Below are 24,849 nucleotides of genomic sequence, written 5' to 3' on the forward strand. Positions count from 1 at the left end.
GGACTCATCGCACCGCCGTACTCTCGGCTATCAGATCCACTTCATTGCTTTAAGCCATTTTAAACACTTTTAAATACACGTATAGAATATATACAAACGCTTTTGCCACCACAGTTCAGACCTGAAGAGCACGCCTCCACCTGATTCCTTTCCACCGCGTGCAGAGCTAGAAAATAGAAGGACAGGGCGGGCAGTTTTTGTCACGAGATTTGTCGGCCATCTTCTTTTGTAGTTTTTATTACTTAACTATCAGCAGGTGGTGGCTATTTCCTTTCAAAGTTGTTGTTGTCGTTGTTGTTGTTGCGTGTTACTGCCGAGGCTCCACTTCAGAGTCTGTCTTTTAAAAATGCGGTGGCCATTCCTCCGTGTACGTTTTTTGGATTGGTATGATCAGCGCCACGCGACAGAAAACACGTTTGTCCTCCTCGTGAAAATCCAGGGCGGCCCCCCCCCAAAAACATGAAAAAGGATCGCCCAGTTTAGAAGTAGCACAGCAACAAAGACCTCTGTCCGTTCTTGTTGCGTTGCGTTGCGTTCTGCGCCGCGTGCCCCGTGTCACTCTATAAAAGCACTTTGTGACGAGCCTGTTCAATAAAAGCGCTTTTGTAAAATGAATTTTGAATCCGGTGGTTGTATTTGAAGAGAGGGGAAGCGGATCGTCCAATACGTGAAGCACGAGTTTGTTGAATGCGGTTTTCCCGCGTTGATTGCTGAGCCGGGGGGGTTTGCCGGGGAAGACACACGAGGAGGATTCTGGGTATCACAGAGGGAGCGTTCAGGGATTGGCTGACGGGAGCGCCGAGCCGCCGGCAGATGTCAGATGAGAGGTTGCTTCTTCCCTCCTCGTCCTCTCTTTTACAAGGATCCCTGTCAGTCGTCCCCCCCCCCCCCCACACACACACACACACACCAACACCCCCTCCCCCACCCCCGCTACCTGTCCGTGCAGCACATGGTTGATTGGAATAAAATGACAGCCCGGGTCAGAGGGAAGGCAGAGCTCCTCCTCTTCCGGTCACAGACGGGAGGGAGGACGTAGCAGCAGTCTAGGAGGGGCTGGGGGTCTTCAGGGCGTCCACTTTGGTCTCCAAGTCGCTAATCTGTGAAAAACAACAACACAGTGGAGGACAAGGCTCTGATCAGACAGAATTTGCCTCTTGCTGCTTTCTGTTGAGATCATGGTAACTACGGCCGGTAAAGTCGTACAGCACCGAGCGTCCACAAAAAGTCACCGCAATCAGAAACTAGAGTCACCGCTTGACGTTTGTACGCCTCCGCCAACCGGACAACCGGACAAACGTTACGCCTCCACTCCGGCGACAGCTTCGGGCGGAGGCGTAACGTTTGTCCGGTAAAAACAGCAACGGCGGTGTGGCTGCTTTTCCACTTTGAGTTGAATTTAACAATCAATAGCATTGACTGTAAAGATATGCTCTTTGGTTACTTTAATAAAAGCTGGATAAGTGATGCATTTCCAAATGTGCGGTGTGTATATATATATATATATATATATATATTAAAAAAAAACAACAACACCGAATCAATAACAGGGGTGGATTGGGGCCTTTTACTTGTAAAAATGTAAATATAAAGAGACTAAAAATAGAAAACATGGCTGAGGGAGTGTTTCTTGAGGGAGGTGCTGACACAGGCGACTCTCTTACGAACCTTTTCCTGCAAGTTGTCCGCCTCCTCTTTGTGTGTCGCCTCGGTCTCTTCTTGTTCCCGACGCTGAGCCGTCTCCTTCTTCAGGTACTCGATCTCCCTACAACACACACACACACACACACACACACACACACACACACACACACACACACACACACACACACACACACACACACACACACACACACACACACACGCACATTAAAGCTTCGGGTTCTTTTGCTCCTTCTCTCAAACCTTGAACGCTCGCTGCTTCCTTACTTCTGCTGGTACTCTTTAATCAGTCTCTTGGCTTTGCTGTATTTCCTCTCTAGGGTTTGGTACTGACCCTGGGTTTCCTTCAGGTGTTCGTCCACCGCCTGAAGACACAAAACCGCGCACACACACACACACACACACACACACACACACACACACACACACCAGTGTGTAAGTAAATAAAAATAAAAAGAAGTCTTTAAATATATAAATTATAACACATTAGTCATTTGTGCAGTCAAACCTTGTGCATCACTTTAAAAAAAAAAAAAAAAGTTTCTCTGGTTTCTTGTGAGGACAAAAATGTGTCTGTCAAAGAAAACTGCCATAAAATTAAATCTCAATATTATTTTAATTTTTCACTGAGTTAAATCTTTTAACCGTAACTCCCAAATATTCATTTATTTTCAGAATTTGAATTATTTCCGTACACTAAATGCTGGGTGGAGTCTCGTGTGAGGGGGATCATCAGAGTTCGGGACATGACAATGTTAAGCAAAAACATTGATTTTGATGCATTGTTGTTTTTTGTGCAGGACAACAATGTGTCTGTAGGAAAAAAAAAAAAAAACTGCCATAAAATTAAATGTTAATATTATTTTCCACCCTTACTGAATTAAATCATTTAAGCAACTTTAGCCCTGATCATAACTAGGAAATATTAGTTTCAGAAATGTAACCCTTTAAGTTGTTTACATAATGCCACTGTTGTTTTTATGAAAAACACTCAAACTGAATTATTTTCTGTGTACTAAATGCTTGGAGGAATTTGTATTTCTTTCTGGGATGTGTCAATGATGAGCAGCAACATTGATTTTGACGAATTACATCAAACATGGCAGTGCTCCATAATGCATCAGACATAAAACCAGGATGAATAGCATGTATTTGTCTCATAGGGCAAACGTGAGCAAATGGCTCAATCTGGTGGAAAATAGTGAAAACTATAATTTAGAAGGCATGGGTTTAGATTGAAGGCCTGATATGATAGAATGCACTTTATTAACCATTTGTCAGTTTTTTGGCTACACAGTTTATTTATTTATTTATTAGAGGAGCTGTAGTTGAACTTTCAAAATTAGAAAAAAAAGAAAAGAAAAAAAAATTCTCAAGTGATGCACGAGGCTTAAATGATGAGGGGAAAAAAAGCCTTCATCATTCATGACTGATGGCTTCCTCCTTGCTTCCCATGTTCGCTCTCTCTTGAATTACCTTACACAGCGACTGTGCCTCCATCCAGTAGCCCTCCAGCTTCTCCATCCTCTCTTTACTGTCCCGGATGTTTTGCTCCAACTGAGCGCGCTCCATCCGCCAACGCAACTTATCCTGCTCCGAATGAGCCAGCTGGAGGTAAAGGAGGTGGGAATGTGGGAGGAGGAGGTGGTGCGTGGGTTAAGGCAGTCAAGGTACTGGTGTTGTTATGCTAGATATGCTGGATGTTGCACTGTATTGCGTTTCTGCATGCTGAGAAGAAGACGGAAAATTCTCACCTTCCTCTTCAGCAGCTGGATCTCCGCCTGGGTTACTGCGTGTTTAATCTGGAGCTACAGACACAGAATACAAACAAACACAAAAGCATGATCAAAGTGGAGAACAGATAAACTATGAGTGAAATGAATCAATAAAACGATTAAATTCAGCATCCAAACGCTCAAGATCACGCGTACCTCCTTGAATTTGTGGGCTAGCTTCTCAGGGTCCAGCTCCACAGGAGACAGCGTGTCCTGGTTCTCGGCCAGGTCGAAAACCTCAATGGAGTTCGGAAACACCGGACTCATCTCCTCCTCCTCGTCCGTCGCGTATTCGCCCGTCTGCAGGTCGGCAGAAAAGAGGCGGGGAGAGGTGAGAAGAAAAACACTACGCTCGTCAATGTGCTCACTTGTTTTGTTGCCAAGAGTTGGACGAGAAGATTGATACCACTCGACTTGTATGAAGCTAACGTTACCAGCTGGTTAGCTAAGCTTAAAAAAATACAAATAAGCAAGTTGTGGTTTTATACGGGGTTGGAGCTGCTGGCAGGCACAGTTAGTTACCTTTGGAAAGAGCCAGGCTAGCAGTTTCTCTGTTTCCAGTCTCTTATGCTAAGCTAAGCTAACCAGCCACTGGCGTTAGCTTAAAACGTACAGTACAGACACGAAAGCGATGTTGAGAAAGCTAACAAGCGTTTCCCAAAATGTAACAAAACAATTTCTTTAAAATGTTACCTGCAGATCACAGTGAACCCAAACAAAGTCCAAACTCCCACTTCCATTCCTTTCGCTCCTCATAAATTGCTGTATAATTTGTCAGAAGAATAGGGTGTAGATAGCAACTGTTGCCTTTTTAAATTACAAATTAAGTGACAGAATGCATTCACTGCTTGTGAATGTCTTCCACTAAAAAGTTACACATCGTCTTCTTCTCCTCTGCATTGCAAAGTAAATTCGCTTCGCATCAACTGTTTGACGTAGTGACCTCGCTGCATCTCCAGCTCTGGTTCCACTTCTCTATTCTGACACACAGACGAGCTGACTGACTTTTTTTATCACGAGGCGTTGAACCGGAGCGGGTTGCCGCCGTCTACATTGATGTCCTCTGCTCTGCTGAAAGCCGCCTCTGTGGCTGCCAAGTCAGATTTGTGGTAATTTCTACCTCGCCGCATTACGGTCTGGCGTCAAGTGTGCGGTTCTGGTGAAACGTCGCTTTCATTTTCATTCAATGTGTTTCCTCTTTTTTTTTTTTTTTTTTGGCATAAAAACGATCAAAGTTGGCTGAAAAGAAAGTAGAATCAGGGCCAAAATGTGCACTAAGTGTGTAATTGTAGAATATGAACTCCTCGTTAAGTCATTACAAACCGCTACATTTCGTGACGTTGACAGCCTCAGTTACGCCCCCGGTGATGAGCGCTGAAGGCAAATTTTCAGTCATGAGTTTGATCGCACTGGACAACCTAATTCACCGTCTAGTCACGCTGTAATTACAAGGACAGTTTACATTCAGCCGCATTCGACCCCGGTGTTACGGATGAATGCGACTGCTATAATTGAATACATTTGGTTAATTGTGATTTGTTCTTGTTGTCCTACTGAAGTGTCCACACCTCTCTGACCACAAGGTGGAGAAGCTGGACTGAGTTTGAAAAGTGCCGGCCACGTGGCGGCACACAGACCGACATTTTGTCACACACACACACACACACACACACACACACACACACACACACACACACACACACACACACACGTCTCCCCTCTTCACCTCAGTCTTGACTGCCTGTAGCTAACGAAGGCTCGTAAGCTAAAGCAGCGTTAGCCGCAGGTGTTTCGAGTTAACGGACGTGGCTTCACAAATGCTCTGGCTCGGTCTGAGCGCGTTACCTCCTCGTCGTCGTCCATGTACTGTTTGTATCTCTGCTCCATCATCTCCCGCTGCCACTTCTCCTGCTCCAGAGTCTGCTGGATCAGCTGAGCCACCTCGCTCTGCTCGCCCGGCTTCTCCCGACCGATCATGAACCTGGGAGAAAAGGAAAATAAATATATATATATATATACTGTATATAAATTCCACCCGTCGAGTTCATGATCCCTCAATGGTTAATATGAGAATTTCAAACGCACTGCAATTGCGAAAGCCGAAAACGTTATTTCACGTGCGCAAATCACGCACAAATGCATAAAGTCAACAAAAAAAAATTCACATCATTCCAACTGCAAAAAAACCCATAAAATGCGTCCAGCACAAACCTGAGAATTTTAGCATGTACCAACCAAAACACCTGAAAGATACGCAATATATATCGCAAATCTGTAAAAAAAAAAAAAAAAACACAGCTTCAAACCCCCCCAAAACAAACAGCAAAACTAGAATCAGCACCCGCTGTAAACAAAGTGAGTGTGTGTGTGTGTGTGTGCATGACAGACAGAGACAGAGAGTGTGTGTCAGACCTGACGGTGCCGGTGGTGTTGCGGAGGACGGAGGCCGCGAGGCTCTGAGTGACGCCGACCAGGCTGGTCCCATCAACCTCCACTATGAGGTCGTTCACCTGGATCCTGCACACAAGGAAGCACATGTGTGTGTGTGTGTGTGTGTGTGTGTGTGTGTGTGTGTGTGTGAATGTCATGAAGTTACTCTTATCTTTCCAGTTTGTGTATTTCCTTTCATTGTAAAACACTTTGTGCTGCATTTCTTGTATGAAAGATGTATTATTGTTATCGTTATTATGGCATTGAAACATGAGGATTTAATAACAGTGGAGATTTATGAAAGCAAAATCAATGTCATGGAGGCTTGTGGCTTTTACGTTACGCAACTTTTTGAGCCTCGTTTGTTGTTGGGGCAGCCGATGACAGCTCAGAATCATAAAGGTATCTAACCGTGTGCTGTACCGGGCCTGTGTGCTGCTGGAAGGCTCTGTTACTAGAATGGGATTTGGTGACTACTACTGTCAGTTTTCATCATATGCCGTTTTCTTGCTCATAAAAAGAAAACGTTTACATACGTTACCTTGCTATACAGGCGGGGCTGCAAGTGAGGTGCCACTGCAGAAAACTTTACTTCAGGCCTACATCCAGATTTATTCTGTTCATAATGCGGTCCTGTCATGTCACATGTCATGTTTTAAAGAAACTACAGCTGAACCTTGAAATGTGCATTAATCCACGGCTAAAAATAGTCCCCAACAAATGCCCTATTTAAGATGATTGAGTAACTTTTTTTTTTTTTTCTCCATGAGATTTGTGGACAAGGATGCATAAAGGACGAGTGGGACAGGGTGGGACAGGGTGGGACAGGGTGGGACAGGGTACCTGCCGTCTCTCTGTGCAGCTCCTCCGTCGGTGACCGTCTTCACAAAGATCCCCAGTTTCTCCAGACCCATATCAGCTCCTGCACCCATTCCTATGATACTGATACCCAGACCCTCGCTGTCTGGAGACACACACACACACACACACACACACACACACACACACACACACACACACACAATGTAAATATAACCGAAACACTGACTTGTATCTTGATGCATTGTCTCTTTATAGATGTAACTGCTGGCATTAGAGAGGAGATTGTTCATTCCTACACAGTGTGTCTACGATGGATCAGTATACAACCAGTTCAAAAGTTCCTCACAGTCACTTTAACATAGTCATCCTCACTCAATGCTGTAAAACGTACACATAGGTCAGGAGCTGTCACGAATGGTTGCTGGTTCCAATCCATTACCTTCAGAATTACTGCTAATTAGGCTAATCCGCGCTAAGTGTAATCCCATAAGGGGATAATGGCGTTGTTAGCAGACAGTGAACGTCCACTACCAGCGCTCCTGTTGGCTGTGTGCATGTGTGTAGTTACATAAGAGGCTTGACTGGGTGACTCTCAGTGGTTGTAAAGTGTGTGTGTGTGTGTGTGTGTGTGTGTGTGTGTGTGTGTGTACCTTTCTCCAGCTCTACAGGAAACAGGTCCAGCTTCTCCACTCGTTTCTCCAGCTCGTACTCGGCTGAGGCCGCCATGGGGTCAACGTCGTCGTTGCGCCGATCATAGTCTTCGTTGGAGTAGGTGGTGAACACCTACGGGGGGGGGGGGGGGGGGGGGGTGAAAAGGTGAAAAGGTCAGAGGGTGGGGGCGGCTTCAGGGCTCTTTATCATTTACTGCAGTCCACTTCTGATGCTGGTATATACTTAACGTTATAACCATATCCATCATCATCATCAGTTGAGTGATAACTCTATGTGGGTTTGCAGCTACTCCTTTCACTTTAAACATTCATCAGACATAAACATCTGATTGCTTAATATATATATAAAAAAATGCAGCTTTATGTTTCTTTCTTTCTATTCTACAGCCATGGGATTGTTGCAGGAGGTATTGAAGTACTTTTTTTGTTTTACTTTGAGAATGAATATCTAGGTGCCTGATCAATGCAGCGTGTAATGCTCATCATGTATGTCTACTTTGAAATCTCCTTTATTTATCCTTGAACCAGTCACACACACTGACGTTGTGCATCATTAGCATACACGTCCCACAGTGCTGCTTTGAGAGAGCGGCACTGGGCGATAGCGTTCTCCCTCTAGCCTGTCTGTCTGTAAACCAGTGACTCACGCTGCCCCTAGAAAGAAGCTAATGTAGAGAAACATGCAGAAAATGCAACGTCTCCCTTTCACAGGATACAAATCACAGAATGTGTGAAAAGCCTCCCACTTTTTCCCACCTCCATTCCCATCCTTTCTTCCTCTCTATCACGCCCCTCCCCCCTTCTCTAGAAGGTCAGCAGCATCTGTCTCCCTGGTGACCATCTCCGCCATCACGTGGCTTGGTTTCCGCGGCAACCACAGGCTTGCCCAGTGTGAGTTTGGTACTGACCTGTTCTCTCCCTCTCTCTCTCTCTGTGTCTCTATCTGTCTCTCTCTCTCTCTCTCTCTCTCTCTGTCTGTCTGTCTGTCTGTCTGTCTCTCTCTGTCTCCCCATGCTGTCTGGTAGATATGCTAATGTATGTGAGACGACATACACAGAGAGAGAGAGAGAGAGAGAGAGAGAGAGAGAGAGAGAGAGAGAGAGAGATGGAGCCGAAGGCCTTTTTGTGTAGGATGTACTTGTTACAGTACTATTTAGATTCCCCTGAATGTAGAGGACTGAGGCACACACACACACACACACACACACACACACACACACACACACACACACACACACACACACACACACACACTCTCTCTCTCTCTCTCTCTCTCTCTCTCTCTCTCTCTCTCTCTCTCTCTCTCTCTCTCTCTCTCTCTCTGACACAAACAGGGTCAGAGGGCGGGATTGTTAAACTGTTTCCTGTAGTCACGTTTCCTTCCTGTTAAGTAACTTTAAAGCTCTGTTAATGTGTGTGTGTGTGTGTGCGTGCGTGCGTGCGTGTGTGTGTGTATATAAACACTCTCTACTCTGCCACAGAAACACAAGAGCACACAATGAAATCACAGACAACAGGTGGAACAACAACTAGTGGAGTAATACCGATATGTAAAATCAAGGGAGTGTCAGCTCACTCACTCCTTCTGAGATCAATAAAGAGTTTACAGTCAACATCAGGGCTATCTGTGCCAGATCCATATATTCAGTTAGAAACATTGCTATGAACTTTGGCTCGGTAATGGTTAACAGAAATGGTGTCACCAGTGTCAAAGGTAACATCTTTAAATCAACCTAAAAGGAATTCAATTTACAATCAAATGAAACAGAGACAACCAGCCGTTCACCACTTCAGTCACTCACACGAAGGTCTTAACTTTTCACTGCAACAACAACACGCTTTTAGTTTGGCGGGGTGGCTCCACTCATGTGATGCTCAAAAATCCCTCCAAAATACCACATTCAGACACCGAGGCCTTGCTTTTCAGTAATTGGAAGGCAATTAATCGGAACCCCCTCACTGTGAACAGACCTGGTGGAGCCAGACAACTGCATGGGATGATCATGAAGTGGGCGTGTCTGTAAAGGGGAGTCTCCATTTTCATTCACATATCTTGAGGTGAGAGGTCATGGGGCCACTCCAAAAATGTAGCCGAATTTTGGATTGAACAATGGATTCATGAGGTCGTCAAAGTTTCATGTGATAACACTATCTACAGCCTCTGAGAGACACTGGCGGATTGATAATTAACTTTCAGTCACTTGATGAATGCATTAATCAATGCTGCACTTAAAACAGTGAGGCCAGTGTTCAGACTGAGCTTCATGTGTTTTCCAAAGGCACTTTACAGCATAAATAGCGGACTATTTATCGATAGGAACATCGCGGAGAGCATAAAGGGCATAAAGGAGCAGTCATGATCAGTCATGCATCATCACAGGGTCGCTCAGTGTCAGTACATCCTGACTTTAACTGAGATCTCTGAGTGGACTGGAACCAAATACAGGGCATAATAAATGTCCCGCCTTTGAACGACAAACCCGTAATCTGACCAATCACAAGCCACCTTCTAACCACACTGGATAAAAGCAGAGCCTCAGAGTCGCCCCACAGAAAGCAGGGTGAACCTCCAACACACATAGGAGGACATCACATAGGAGGACATCACATAGGAGGACATCACATAGGAGGACATTGTTGATGTATTTGTGGTGTCTCCCGGTGTAGATGGTTCCGCTATACGGATACTACAACAGTAAGCATGGAGCATATTCGTACACCTGCCAGTCGAACTCTACATAAAACAGCACATGTCGTCAGTGTTTTGTAATAACTCTCACTGCCAGAAAGGGTAGACAAAGGTCTGCACCGAGAGTTTAAATTTATAAATATTATTTCATCTAAAGAGTGAAATAAACCAACCTGCCTGTCTATCAGTTAGCTAGCTACTAGCTAGCGGTTCTCGATGGGTGCTATTCTAAGCAAACATTGTAGCAGCTCCATCAACACTCAAAATAACGTCATATATGCGTAAATATGGCAACGTTGTTTGTACCATATGGTTTATACATAGTGTCGTCCGGTCTCTACTAATATGAGGTATCGTAGAGCTCTGGGTGAACACCTACTGCTACAATATTATTTTCCTCCATAGTTTCTGATTCAACAACGAAAGGACGTCAGTGATGACAGGAGGAGAATCTCAACGCTGATAGGCGTAATGTGGATTTCTCGCGCGAGTTAAACAAATTTCAACTCGTGCAAATATGCGAATGAGGCAAATTTCTCCGCGAAAATTTGCGTCCATTCGCACATTTGCATTGACTCTGTGAGAGCCGCTGGTCAGTGCTAAAATGAAGTGTCTTGGTGTTTGTATGTTTGCTTTGTTTTGTATGCTGTCTCAAGTGTAATGCCAACATATAATTTGTCTCATGTCAATCAACAGAAGAAAAAAACTGCCGACTATTTTGTTAATCAATCAAGTCATTTCTCAGGCAAAAATGCCCAAAGAGTCTTTTACTTCCAATTCTCAAATGTGACAATTTGCTGCTTTACTTTGTCGTACTATGACAATGAACTCAACAACTTTGGGGTTTTGAACTTTAGCCTCTTGGCTGAAGTAAATTGTGCTGGGCATTATTCATAGAGCAGGTGAAGAGAGGCCAAAACACCTCCAAGCATTCCTGTCACGACAGATCCCCAAAAACACTCTCTTCCCGTTTAAGGATTTCAGTCAGGATCTGGTGCATCCTTAAACTCTGTGAAAAACAAAGGATGACTTAATTAGCTATTCAGCTCACATAAACACACACACACACACACACACACACACACACACACACACACACACACACACACACCTGGTGTCATTTCTTCCACACAATGCTCCACTTTGTGGTTCTTATCAATCAGCTTCCCCTGCCTTTGTGTGTGTGTGTGTGTGTGTGTGTGTGTGTGTGTGTGTGTGTGTGTGAGTACACGTGCGTTTTCAAGGAAAACAAACACACCCAGCTACATTCCAACAGCTTTTTGCAGGCGCACAGAGGTCGCCTTGTAAAGGCCTCGGCACAGTCCAGTATGTGTGAGTAAACGTGAGATGCTGGACAACAGCTACCTAAACAGGTTCTCTACCGGCTGTGATCGATCATCGATTACTCTTCACCAATATGTTGTGCTAGAAGCTTTTTAAGAAGTGTTGAAATCACATGGCATTTCTGTTGGAAGATCAAATGTGGGGGACGTTTGATTTAGATTTTTTACAAAATGACGCGCTGCGGGGGCCGACTGGAGACTTGCTGGGTGCCGGAGAAGGTTTGCGCTCTCATGATGTCAACAACCAGTTTTGAAATTGTGTAACAGCGGCCAACATGCCCAGGCAGGGAGCCTCAGCTCAGTTACCTGCAGCAGAACACGTAAACACTGTAAGACAAGTTACAGCCATCATGTCACTTTCTCTCTCAGTCTCCTTTCACATCACATTCTGTCACGTTGGACGCTTTCAGCACGTCAACCCATCCACCATTAAAATATAAAATAGTACAATAATCTGTTTTTATTCTGTGATTCTCACATGGCTGTCAAATACAATGCAACTCTGAGAAAATACCAGAATAAATATTATTGCAATTCCAATCCAGGTGTGCGGATTTCATATCCCTGCCATACTGCCAGTGTTACGGGTAGGAAGTGGTTTGTCTCCTGTGCAGCATGGTTTAGAGGCTTTAGTGGTTCAAGTTGCTTAATAGATATGAAAATAAAATTGTGTGAACATCAGCCAAGGCTGACAGTATTCGTTTCTTTCAGCAACTTGACAGAGTAAAAATTCAGCACCAGCTATTCTTTCATGTTTTATAAATAAAATACTGTTATACTTAAGTTTCATTTTTTATTTGTTCTCATCCATAAAGTAGTTAGTATGACGTTAGTAGAATAATATATAGAATGGCGGGCTTCTGTGCTCTTGCTTGTTTACATTTTTTTTAATGTTACTTGAAAAAATGCCAACATTACTTATTTAATGCTAACATTACTTTTTTCAATGATAACCTTACTTTTTTTAATGCTAACGTTACTTTTTTTTAATGCTAACATTACTTTTTTTAATGCTAACGTTACTGTTTTCAATGCTAACATACTTTTTTGAATGCTAACATTACTTTATTTGAATGCTAACGTTACTTTTTTAATGCTAACGTTACTTTTTTGAATAACATGACTTTTTTGAATGATAACATTACTTTATTTGAATGCTAACGTTACTTTTTGAATGCTAACGTTACTGTTTTGAATGCTAACATACTTTTTTGAATGCTAACATTACTTTATTTGAATGCTAACGTTACTTTTTTAAGGCTAACGTTACTTTTTTGAATGATAACATTACTTTATTTGAATGCTAACGTTACTTTTTTAATGCTAACGTTGCTGTTTTGAATGCTAACATTACTTTTTTTAATGCTAATGGTACTTTTTTTTATCCTTAAGTTATTGTTTTATGTTAACATTACTTTTCATAATGCTGCCATTATTTTTTATTTTTAAATATTAACACTTCTTTTTATTAAAATCTAACCTTACTTGTGTGAGGTGGGACTTTTTAACCTGAGCTGCTTGTTGTGTGTGTTGTTCGTGTCTAGCCTCCATTTCTCACTGTAATTTCATGTGTCATGTTAGCTAGCCAGAGTCGTCTGACAAAAAGTGGCATGTGGTAGAAAAGTTTAGGAAATGCAAGGATGAGTGTCACATGTAAATGCAAACAATAATTTGATTTCAAATAAGTAGTTTTATTTCTAAATCCTGAAAATAAATAATAAATACGATATTGACATTGTGGCACTTTGTTTTCTATACACACATTCTCAACTGTTTGTAAAGGGGAAACTTATGTATACGTATATATTTTTGCTTGATCTATGAAAGCTGAACTCCTCACATCACATTTCCATTTGATATCCTGGATCTCATTGCAGTCTTGCTAATGACTGTGGTTAAGTGAGCGTAATGTAGCTCTATTTTAACAGTGACAGTACCTATAAGGAGATGACACAGAGGTAGAGAGCGAGGCAGCTAAAAGACGTGAGCCAGTGCAAAGCTAGTTCCAAAGCAGAAGCCAGCGAAACTGAATCATTACCACGGGGTGACCGTGGAGAGCCAGGGCCGCCTTTCAATCAGAGGGTCGGTGGTTCGATCCCCGGCTCCTGCTCTACTAGTCTCATGTCAATGTGTCCTTGAGCGAGACACTTAACCCCAAAAATTGTGTGTAGATAGATACTGAATTGTAAGTCGCTTTGGATAAAAGCGTCTGCTAAATGACTGTAATGTAATGTACTGTAATGTAATGTCATTATGACTGAAATGGTCATCTTCATCTTCAATCAATATATTGTCTCTGTATGTGTTGTTCAAGATCAAATTATGACAAGTGATTTAATCAGTGTAACAGCGATTAGAAACCACATGACGGGGACAGTAGTGATGCTTTGTGTGCGTTTTACGATACTGAACAAAAAGGTTTTCTGAACCAGACAACAGGTGGTTGCACGATTCGCTAGGCAGCTAACGGTAACAGTTGCCGTGGTAGTAAACAACGCCGCCTCGGGCCACGGGGCCACTTTTTAGCCGCACTGTGGCTAAAGGGGTCAGCGGTTAAATGTTTTAAGATCCTCAGAAATGTTAAGAATTCCTTGCCCCTGAAATAAAACCTGTTCCCCCTCATTATCTTCTGCCGCCTGCATAAGTGGACATTGATAAATATTAGGAACCCAGGACAGTTGGTATCTTTTAATTACATAATAAAACTGGAGAAAAGGGAAGCTGAATAGGTTCAGTGAAGATGTGTGTGTGCTGCTATCTACCATACCATAGAAAGCTAAAACACAAGAGATTAAGAGAGGAAGGAAATGATTGAAAAGACGCGCTGACTTCCTTCTCCGGTAACATCACACACACACACACACACACACACACACACACACACACACACACACACACACACACACACACACACACACACGGGTTGATTTCACCACAGTATTTCCTGCTGACTCTAGAACACGTCTTGATTTAACACAAGCTTTTTTTTTTGTACTCGAGTGCTCGTTTCTCCCGACAACCCACCAAACCCTCCCTTCACTGCGGCAGTCAGCTGGTTGAGCTCTGTACATTGTGAAACATGCCTCAACGCGTCGTAATTAAGTCATCTTGTTGACGCCACGCTTCCTCAGTGAGAGAGATAACTGAATACCGTAGGATTGAACACGATAATGTACCATGTAACAGACGAGATAAGAACAGGAAATGAGAAGCCTTGCTACTGAAATGCAGGGTGTTTAGGCAGAATTGGATATCGACGTAGTTCCCTGAAAATCGCTTTTCCTGTTCCCTAACTAAAGCCCAGTATTTCACAGTCTGTCACAATTAGACCTGCATTCATTCATTTGACTTCAACACTGAAACAAGCGGTACAACAGGGGTGATGTGCTGGGAATATTCATCATCCCCAGAGGATGAATCTGAATCTGAAAACGTATGGTGACACCTTTCAACCATGAAAACATACAAGTTCATGCTCCCCAGAGGATGTCAGAACATTTACATTACTAAGTATCTGACAAAACCTCACTCACCTTGATTGGCCCAGTGCTGAATTGAATCTTCCTATTTGGTGGCGCGGGTTCCTCTTCCTCAGGTAGACCCGCGATCTCGGAGCAGCTGGTCTCCGGCTGATACTCCTCCTCATCTTCCTCATCCTCCTCGTCGTCTAGCTGGCTGCCCCCAGAGTCCTCCTCCCCAAGACCGCTGTACGCGCTGATATCCACCAGGTCGCCCTCCGAGTAATCCTCCTTCCTCGAGCCATCCTCATCATTATCCTCCTCCTCTTCTTCCCTCCTCTCAGAGTCCCCTCCTCTCTCCTCCTCCTCCGAGGAGGGAGAGGAACCCGGACGCTCTTTTTCACCATTTTCCAGCGAGGCATGGACGTCCGCCTGCACCAGCCGGGCTCTGGCCTCGGTGGAGCCGTCTTGCTCATCAGCATGCGGCTCTTGCTCTGGGGCAGGCACCGTACTTGAGCCCCTGGCTTTAGTCGCTGTTGGCTGGGCCTCCGACTCTGGCTTGACTTCCGAAGAAGAGGAGGACGATGAGGAGTCGGAGGAATTGGGGAGCTGGTCTCCTGACTGTCCGAACCCTTCCTGCCCCTCGCTGCTAGCCATAGCTTCTCCTATGCTCCTCTCTAGAGTCTCTTCTGGTTGTTCTGCTTCCTGGGTGCTCACACTGCTTGCTGCCATCTCCTCGCGGTCCTCCTTACCTGGAGGGAGCACCTTCCCCTAAGAGAGAGAGAATCATTTAATCAATTCATAGTTTTTCCTCCAACAAGCTTCCTTTACTTAAAAAGTTAAGCAAAGTCTTCTCACCTTCCTTCCGGTAGCCTCCGTTCTGGCTGGAGGTTTGGGCTTTGGTGCTAGGGCAGGGCCTGACCGACGTTGGGGGAGGTGGAGATTGTTTTGCGGTTCGGTCTTCTCGAACACGGCACTGAGCTGGCTCACGGTGGGGCTGACGGCGTCACCGGGCCCGACTGAAGCTGCGGCAGCGGTAAGAGTCGCGGGAGCCGGAATAGGGGCGGGAGCTGGAATAGGGGCAGGAGCCAGAATAGGGGCAGGAGCTGGGGGGTCGTCCAGTCGGTCCAAAGCCTCAGTGGAGCCGTTAAAGCGAGCCACGACGTCTAGACGGCTGTCCTGGAAGCCCGATGCCCGCTCTTTCTTCAGCAAGATCCGGTTGGTGGCGGCTTGCTTCTCCTGGAGGAGACAACAGTCGGTCATGGTCTTGAATCAGAACAAGAACAAACAAGTGAGTAACACGAATACCCTTCTGACCTGTAGAGTCCGCTGCTCGAAGATCCTCCTGGTCTCCTGGAGCTTGGAGAAGCCCCCACCCTCTCCGCCCGGTTTAGAGTCAAAGCGGTTGACCCTCTCTGAGACCGTGGCCCCCAGCTTGAGCAGGGCACTGTGGTCGACGTTCTCGTTTAGGCTGGATGCCCTCGGTAGGGACAGTTTCACCGCCTGCTCTACTACACCTGCCAGTGACAAGAACGTTAATTGGGAAGGTTGTTAAGAGCAAAAAGGGAAAGTAAGAAAGGTCTGTTAAAGAAAACATTCCAGTTTCACACCACTTAGGTCGCATCGGATTTCGGGGTAGTGATATTGCTATCTTCCCAGATCTCAGCAGTTACTTTGGTGAGCACAATTGTATCATAACTAATAGAGATGATTGCCAAAAATACAAGAAGAAAACCCAAGTTGATATAAACCAAATTTAAATTTGTATTTACTTATTTTTTTAAATGGCACACAGTACCACAAACATCCAATGCATAAAACTGAGATTTTACTCTTTCCTAAGTAAATAAAATAATTTTAATTGTGTTTTTGTCTCTCCCTGTCTTTATACTGATGTGAAAACAGCTCAAACGATAACTGAAAAAAATCTAATTGTGGGTTGATTCAAGAGGTTTTAAACAACAAACGCATATAATACTCACCATCTTTTTTTTGTTGTTTGACCTGATAAAACCCCAAAGGTTAATCCATTATTACCTAAATCAAATTGGTCCTCAGTGGGGGTATTATCTGCTGTCCATTTCATTGCACATGTTGCAGAGTTAGTCAGCTGTAGCTAGCTAACCATAGCTACTTAAGATAACGTTAGCTAGCTGCTGTCCCCGGCTGACCTTTTAACGTTTCCAGCTGACTCATTTTAAAAAGAGAACACTCTAAAAGGGTCCTAAAAATGTGTTTGATGGCTTCAAACTGAGGCTAAAGGCTAAAGGCTAAAAAAAAAAAAGATACTAAATATTGTTCTTATTACAGCCACTTACACACTGCTTCAACATGTGGAATAATCCAAAGCGTGACAGGCCTGCCTTGCCTCGTTACAATAGCTAAGCTATTTAGACAATTGGATTGTCTGTTCAGTGAAGGAGGTTATCGAACGGTCAATTCCATACATAGCTCCACCCAACTCCAGCCTGACTACAGCTCTAATCAGCCGTAGTAATTAAACACCTGTGTGGGTGAGTAGGGCCTTCAAACGCCTGGACTGGGAAGGTTCAAATTGGACATTAGAGTTATAATGTAAGTGGGTGACAAGATGGTAACCTAATAATGAAAATAGCCATTCATCATCATTGAGGTCTCCTCACACTTACCAATCATCTTGGCTCCGTCCTCCTCGTCTCCAGGAGACTGCATCTGCATGAACATGTTCTTGATGCGGTGAACATTTGACCCGTATTTCCGGCCCCTCCCGGTCGGGCGGGGCAGAGGAGCGGGTTTGGAGGTGGGGCCTCCGTTTGCGGCATTGTTGAGGTGGTCGGTGGCCTTCTTGAGCGCCGCCAGCCCCGCCTCGTAGGCGTTGCGGTGGGGCGAGGGACTCCGCAGGTTTGAGCTCCCCCCGCTGCTGCTGCTGCTGCCAGCGGAGGTCCCGTTGCCCCCCGTGGCCGTCGGGGGTTCGGTCTTCATCATGTTTGGTAAATCAGATGCCCACCGGTGAACAGCAGGTCAGCAGGGACGAGGACCGCAGCATCCCGGAGCTGGTGGACATTCACCTCCTGAAGCGCACGGAGAGACAGATCGACGGTGTCTAATCAATCATAACAGATTCCCAAGATGAGTAACCACAACCCAAAAGCTTGGTCTTCGAACTTTTTCCTTAGTCTGACTATAAAGATATTCAATCTATAATATAAAAGATATAAAACAGAGAATCAGCAAATCCTCATATTAAAAAAGCTAGATCCAGTGAATGTTGGGCATTTTTGCATAATGGAAGCAACAGTTTGAATCAATTTATTTTCCATCAATCAACTAATCAAATGAATTATTCACGTTCTAGTCTAGAAGAACATTACCCGCATTCAAAATGACATTCAACTTTGATATGGCTGCAGTTTGTCTCTGAGCTGTTTTTGAACGATCACTTTCAAAACTGAAACTGAAAACAGATCTGAAGCAGGAACGTCGTGGTTCTCGGTCAGCGCCCTCAAACCGGTGGGCCACCTTAAAGGGCCACTCCACCAATTTTACACACAAAGGTCAGTTTACTTGACATGAAGAGTAGTACTTAGCAGTACATTTACAGTGCCAGGCCTGTCCGCCAAAGAAATTCAAATAAATAAGTCATTCTGCATGAAAAAGAGCAAAAAAAAAACTGCAGTCGACTAAGACAAAAACAACAGATTGGTCGATTGAGAGGGGGGGACTATGATTTGGAGTAACTTTCTCAACACCATCATCTTAGATTTTGGCTGACGTCAAGAGGAAACCAGCACTACAGCCCTAACAAAAGATAACGATCCCATTGTGCTGCACTCCAGGAAATGTAAAATGCCGTATCTCTGCCTCTGCTGCTTCAATTCTGATCATTTTCATTCTGTAAGTGCCCCCAACTTGGATCCAACTCGCCTAAGTGCCCCTTTAAGTTTTTCATCAATAATCGAGCATCAGCGGAAAATGACCAATCCAACAGTGTTTGCCAATGATGACATCGCTGTGTATTTCATAACACCCACATGACGCTCCGGGAGCTGTCAAAATAATCCAATTAAAATGCTGACGCACCGTGACCTCGCCTCACGTGTCGTGTGTGTGTGTGTGTGTGTGTCTCCGATGCTGCCGCTCCGAACGCCAAACCCTCTTTGTGACAAAGTCAGCGCATGAATGCAGAGGCGTCCCGTGTGGTCCCCAGATATCAAGCTGTTTTTCTCATGATTGCGATCCTATTAACCGGCTGATTGCGTTTGCAGTCTGCGCCGTCAGATCCGCGTTACAGTAAAGTGTTTTCCTCAGGCTTCACCTCTAGTTCTGCATCTTACGACAACACACACACAAGCACTGAATTGGTTGTAAGTTACGACCCTAAAATCTCAAAAACTAAACATGAACAAACAGAGTACGGATATTAACTCACTGAGACCAAATATCGGCAGGTTGTAATGAAAATGTGACAACAAAGTTTGTGACTGCAACAAATGTCTCAAGAACATCTTTTATTTCATCATGATAATTTGATAATGCAATTTTGTGACTAGCTTACAAAACTCAATAAAGCAAATTTAGCAGAAAAAAAGACTTTCAAGGAATAATTCAACATTTTGGGAAATAAGCTAATTCGCTTTTTTTTTTTGCCATAGAGTTAGATGGATACCACTTTACGTTACTGTCACTGTAACAGTACTGTAAATAGGAAGATACAGCCGGCAACCGGTTAGCTTAGCTTAACAAAAAGTGTGAATACAAGGAAACAAAGGGAAAAGTGAAGCAGATTTGAACCAGATTGTATTTCACCAGTGTTTCTGATCCATGGTCTATGTCAACGCAAGTCGATTAATACGCCTATTTGGAGATGATCTCCACTCAGTGTATTTCACCGATGTTCCTGACTGCAAGTAACTGCGTGTTGGGTTTGTTTTTCAGGGGCGTACTTAGTCATTTGCGGGGACAAGGAAAATGCCGTCTTGCTTTACTTTTAGCCCTTTTTCTATGAATGGGAATGTTGGTATTGGCAGTGGTAGTAGAAGTACTCAAAACCTATTTTCTGAACTCAAACTATTAATTGTGAAACGATTAATACGTGAAGTACTTGAATTTACTTAACATGGAGCTTTAAATTCAAAAGTATTCGGCTCCTTTCTGAACAAGCTTGTTATAAACAGCCGCTGCACTAGTACTAATAACACAATGATCTAACTGTTTGCCACGTAATGAAACATAAATGGGATTTGCAACTCAGGCGATTACTTAATTAATCGAATGTGGAGCCAGAGGCGCATCTCTCTTTTTTTTTTTTTTTTCAGCAGACTCAAACTGTGGGCTTTGTGTGAAAATTCACAGCTGAGGTGTGAGTTTTCTGATACCAACGTTGTCACAATGAAACGGCGTGTTCTTCTTTTGATTCGCAAGTGTACAACAAACACAATCTGAAGTAGTCTGGTCGTGTACAGTCTTGCCTTGTGTCTCTTGAGTCTGAACAAGCCAAAATACTCGAGTCGAATTTTCCACCCGGGTTAGACCAAAGAGACCCAAATGAGGGCGCCCTGCAACAGCCTCGTGTGACGTCACCACTAATTGATGGCGTGTTGAGTTGTTCCGCATCAAGCCATAATAAAGAGTTTTCGCCCCGAACAAGCCGGTACATCACAGTAAAAACTTTCCATCGGCTTTTCAGATCTGTGGTTGTGTCGAGGATGAAAAGCCAGTGCAGCAGTGATGCACATTACAAGGTTTAAGACAACCGTCAGGGCAGCAGGGAGCACATTTTGCACAACTTGATGTATATCAGGGCTGCAAGTATTTTCCTCATTGATTAATCTGACAATTATTTTATCAATTAAGTATTGATTCATCATTTAGTCTATAAAAGGGCAGAAAATAGTAAAGTAAGAGTCCACAGCCATGCTAGCCACTCTGTGAGGCTGTCCTTTAGCACAGCAGTGCTTTGAGCTAAATGTTAGCATGTGCACAATGACAATGCTAATATTGGAATACATCAGTAGGTATGGTGTTTACCATATTCGCCATCTTAGTTTAGCATGTTAATATGCTAATTAGCACAAAAATGTGGCTAGCATTAGTCCTGCTGGTATTTGGTTTCAAAGAATTACACAAATGGCAATTTTACCTGATAATGGTGCTCGTAGTTAAAGGCGCTAAAAACGGAAATCAGAGCGCATGTATTGCCTCCCCGCGGCTCTCTACAGGGCGACAGCTTAGCCGGTCGCTAGAAGCTAACGGCGCTAACAGCGCGAGCAGTACAAACAACGGCAACAGTGCTGACAGAGCTACCGCGACGCCGCCGTTGGTCAGGCCCGCGTTATCTGCGGTAACCGTCGCGCGAGTGCAGAGCGGAGGCCATTAGCTAGCTAGTGGAGCACAACAGAGAGACTTAGCTCACGTGAACTACCGTGCACGTGCGACCGGTCCAGATCCGTCAACAGAGCACAGGGAAGCTCGGGCAACAACACAAAGGGAGGGAGACGTCATTCTCTGCTCAGGTAGACGTTACTCTACTATTTATTTACATAGACAATAGCTGTTTAATGCTATATTAATGCTCTGAATCCCATCTAGAACCTTGAAGGCATCGCCACATGTTATTGCAGTTCATCCTGAGGGGAACATGCACCAACTTTCGTGGCAATTCTTTTAACTCATGGTAAGGGTCAAGGGATCACCAATGTTATTTTGTCTAAATCTTTTTTTTTTTTTTACATTTTTACTTGAAAAATGACAAAAAGAATATCCATCATTTATCAAAAATAGTTGACGATCAGTTTTCTGCCAGTCTACTTCACATTTCCGCTTCACTTTCAATGCCTCCTAAGAACTATTCTAAAGAGTTAAGGTTTTAAAAAATATGCGGCAACATGCATCCGAACTGAAAATGGTTTAAAAAACATGTCGGTTCATGTTGCTGTTTGTTGCATCCTTTCCCATGGCAACGCTGACAGACTGGATGTTGACAGACGCTGCGTTGTTTCAGATTGTTGGGTCAGACTTAAATAAGATGAAATAATGCGTTGTTGAAAACAGAGCATTCTGGGGAATGAAGGAAAGATCCGTTTGCCTGCGCCCACACTGACTCCAGATTAAACAGCTGACCACGATGGGACCGAAGCACACACACACACACACACACACACACACACACACACACACACACACACACACACACACACACACACACACACACCACAGTAGGTCTTGTGACACTGTCTTGCCAAATAGTAGATTCTCACACACCGATCATGTGAACTTATAAGCAAGCAAATCCAATGTAAAACGAAGAACCTTTTCAGACGCCTCTAGAAACACACACACAAACAAACAAACACACACACACACACACACACACACACACACACACACACACAGAGCTGGCATTTTTTTCCTGTCGTCGTTGAGACCAATCTGGTGGCTCCTGGTCTCATCAACAAACACGCATCAGACACACATAAACCCGAAATGCACAACACAGACAAACAAAATCTGTCTCCATCTGACCAGATTTCCTTTTACACTCTCCAGGAATGACTTCATCTGCCTCCTGCTACCCCTAATCCTTTGCGGTTCACGGGTTTGCTTCCTGTCATTTGTTCTGGGTCCTCACTCCTTGCCGCGCTTTGGTTGTCCCCTTTAGAAAGACACCGTCGAGCATCTTGGTGCCGTCATTAAGGACACCTGAGGACACGGTGTGGAGTTAAAGGATAATTCACGGTTTTATAATTTGCTTCTCCTTCACCCGTTCACACACACACACACACACACACACACACACACACACACACACACACACACACACACACACACACACACCGATGGCAGCGGAACTGCCACACAAGGTTGCAAGTTGCTCCCTGACAATCGGGAGCAACTCTGGGGTTTTGATGTCTTGCACCAAGGACACTTTGACATGTGGCCAGAAGGAGCCGGGGATCGAACCGCCAACCTTGCGATTAAAAAGGACAAGCAAACTTAAATTAAAATGCAAAAAACAGACGTTGGTCCATTAAAGGATGTTGTGCTCCTCTATTCTATTTTGTAACCAGATTCAAATGTAGTGCATCTACCGAGAAAGCTACCTTCCTCCTCCTCCCACGAATGTTACACACACACACACACACACACACACACACACACACACACACACACACACACTGTCTCAGTCGGGTCAACAGAATCTAAAATAAAACCATCACAGCCCATCCACTGCCTGCCTGCACCAATAATCCTCAGCATATGGAGGTAAATGACTATTGATTTGTAATCTATTGGTGGGAGAACAGCCCCTCCCTTCACTTAATACAGGCTACACGCACGCACGCACGCACGCACGCACGCACACACACACACACACACACACACACACACACACACATACACACACACACGCAGCCTAGTCGTGTGTTTGACGTGTGTAAAGTCTTTGGAGTGGTTCGTCTGGCAACAATGACCTTCATCACATAGTGTAGGACTGGAGCTCTGTGCAGCACATCCGTGGTCGTGTGTGTGTGTGTGTGTGTGTGTGCGCATGACGGCCAACGCGGTCCCGACTGAGACGGACACTCGCAGCCGTCCGCTGTAGATGCTTCTGCGCTGACATACAAAAATGTGCTTTCCCCGTTCAGACACGAGTAATAATGAGTCCTTAAGTCTCCGTGCCCGCCACAACGTCTCCCGTTTATGTCCGTGTGCGTCACGCGCACTGTTCAACAGAAGCCACATTATAGCGACGACAATGACTCCCGTCTGTTCGCCCCACAATCCCTGCATCTGTCGAGGAGGAGACTCCCGGGCCTGGCCTGGTGCGACAACGGTTTCTGGCAGACACGCAGACACACACATACACACACACTCACACGCACAGTGCGTGCTGCTCCTGCTGGCTAGAGAGAGGCTTTGTTGGCATACTCACACGACATAGGCTGCTAGCGCCGAACTTCCATCGAAAAACGTAAAGTCTTCATTGTGGCGTTGCCTTTAAAGCACTAAATGTACCGTAACCAACTAAATTATACACTTCCTGCGAATTACTACACGACACTCGTTAATTCGGCGTGTAGGTAATACAACGAGCAACGTTTACTTTCCGGTTTACGGTTAAAAACTATTATTTGTTGTTCGCGTGTCGTCCCACTATCCCCCCCCCTTCCGTCAAAATACACCTTATCAGAAGGCGACGCGCGCAGCGCTCGCGCATTAAGATTCGATTCTAACTTGAATTAAACGGGGTTTGATACATCACTCGCGCGCCCGAAATTGCCAGAAGACGTCTGCGTTTCCAACGACTTCTTAGTTCGCATCCTTTAGAGGTGTTCACTTCAGCATGTAAGCACGAGAGTTTAAAACAGCAAGATTTGTAAGGGAGTTCGGCGCGACGTTCTTTCTGGGAAAGAGACGAACGAGGCGCGCGCATTCCGGATGTGTTTTCTTTTTTTTTTCCCTTTTTTTCCTGCTGCGAGTTACCACGCCGATGAAATGCAGCACATACCGACAATTACACTGACCAGTTACAGTTGTGTCTGTGTTATAACGCGTGACACGCGGCCGGTTTAGGACCCGGAGGCGGACGGACGACGGGCCCTTGGTGGGTGTCTCGTCTGTCTGCTGCTCTGCGTCGCTTCCTTCCTGCAGCCTCTCGTCTTTCACAGACGAACGGCAGATTTTTTTTATTATATTTATTTTTTAACGCAGGTTAAATCGCGCTAAAGCCACGCGCCGGCATCCATACCTCGTATTCCAGTTAGTCAGAAGCAGCAGCCCCGGTGCCCGTTAGGATCCGTAGGGGAGACAGTCCATTGTCCTGCTGCAGGCTGCTGCTGCTGCTGATTCCTCCTGCGAGAGAACAGACTGAGTGCCAGCCTCCCTTCTGCTCCTCCCCCCCCCCTCCCTCCTCCTTCCATCCTTTTCCACCCTCTCTCTTTCTCCTCTGCTACTCTTTTGCGTCCTTTTCCCTCATCCGCCCCCTCCTCCTCCAGTTTCTGTCTTTTTTTTCAATATCTT

At 44.7% G+C, this 24,849-nt stretch overlaps 1 protein-coding gene across 1 annotated transcript; it reads right to left on the reverse strand.

Annotated features, from left to right (window-relative positions):
- Positions 1-920: 920 nt before the first annotated feature.
- On the reverse strand, positions 921-24,662 carry LOC137874193 (neurabin-2-like). Its single transcript, XM_068712785.1, has 15 exons — positions 24,578-24,662; positions 17,499-17,900; positions 16,168-16,367; positions 15,709-16,089; positions 14,926-15,621; positions 7,340-7,472; positions 6,711-6,831; positions 5,850-5,954; positions 5,283-5,418; positions 3,594-3,737; positions 3,417-3,470; positions 3,139-3,270; positions 1,930-2,027; positions 1,669-1,765; positions 921-1,100 (listed from the first exon to the last, which is right to left on the reverse strand). The coding sequence occupies exons 2-15, from the start codon at positions 17,812-17,814 to the stop codon at positions 1,047-1,049; spliced, it is 2,667 nt and encodes an 888-aa protein (XP_068568886.1). The 5' UTR covers positions 17,815-17,900; positions 24,578-24,662; the 3' UTR covers positions 921-1,046.
- Positions 24,663-24,849: the final 187 nt, after the last annotated feature.

This window comes from Cebidichthys violaceus, unplaced genomic scaffold (genome assembly GCF_023349555.1).
Source record: "Cebidichthys violaceus isolate CVI_PGR_0920_01 unplaced genomic scaffold, fCebVio1.0.p SCAF_172, whole genome shotgun sequence".
Classification (NCBI taxonomy): Eukaryota; Metazoa; Chordata; class Actinopteri; order Perciformes; family Stichaeidae; genus Cebidichthys; species Cebidichthys violaceus.

Bases quoted from the DNA above. Each gene is read 5' to 3' on its own strand.
- LOC137874193 (XM_068712785.1), bottom strand. From the start codon at position 17,814: ATGATGAAGACCGAACCCCCGACGGCCACGGGGGGCAACGGGACCTCC. The intron at 16,368-17,498 runs GTAAGTGTGAGG...TGTCACTGGCAG, and splicing joins GGACGGAGCCAAGATGATTG to GTGTAGTAGAGCAGGCGGTG. The intron at 3,471-3,593 runs GTACGCGTGATC...CTGTGTCTGTAG, and splicing joins TAGCCCACAAATTCAAGGAG to CTCCAGATTAAACACGCAGT.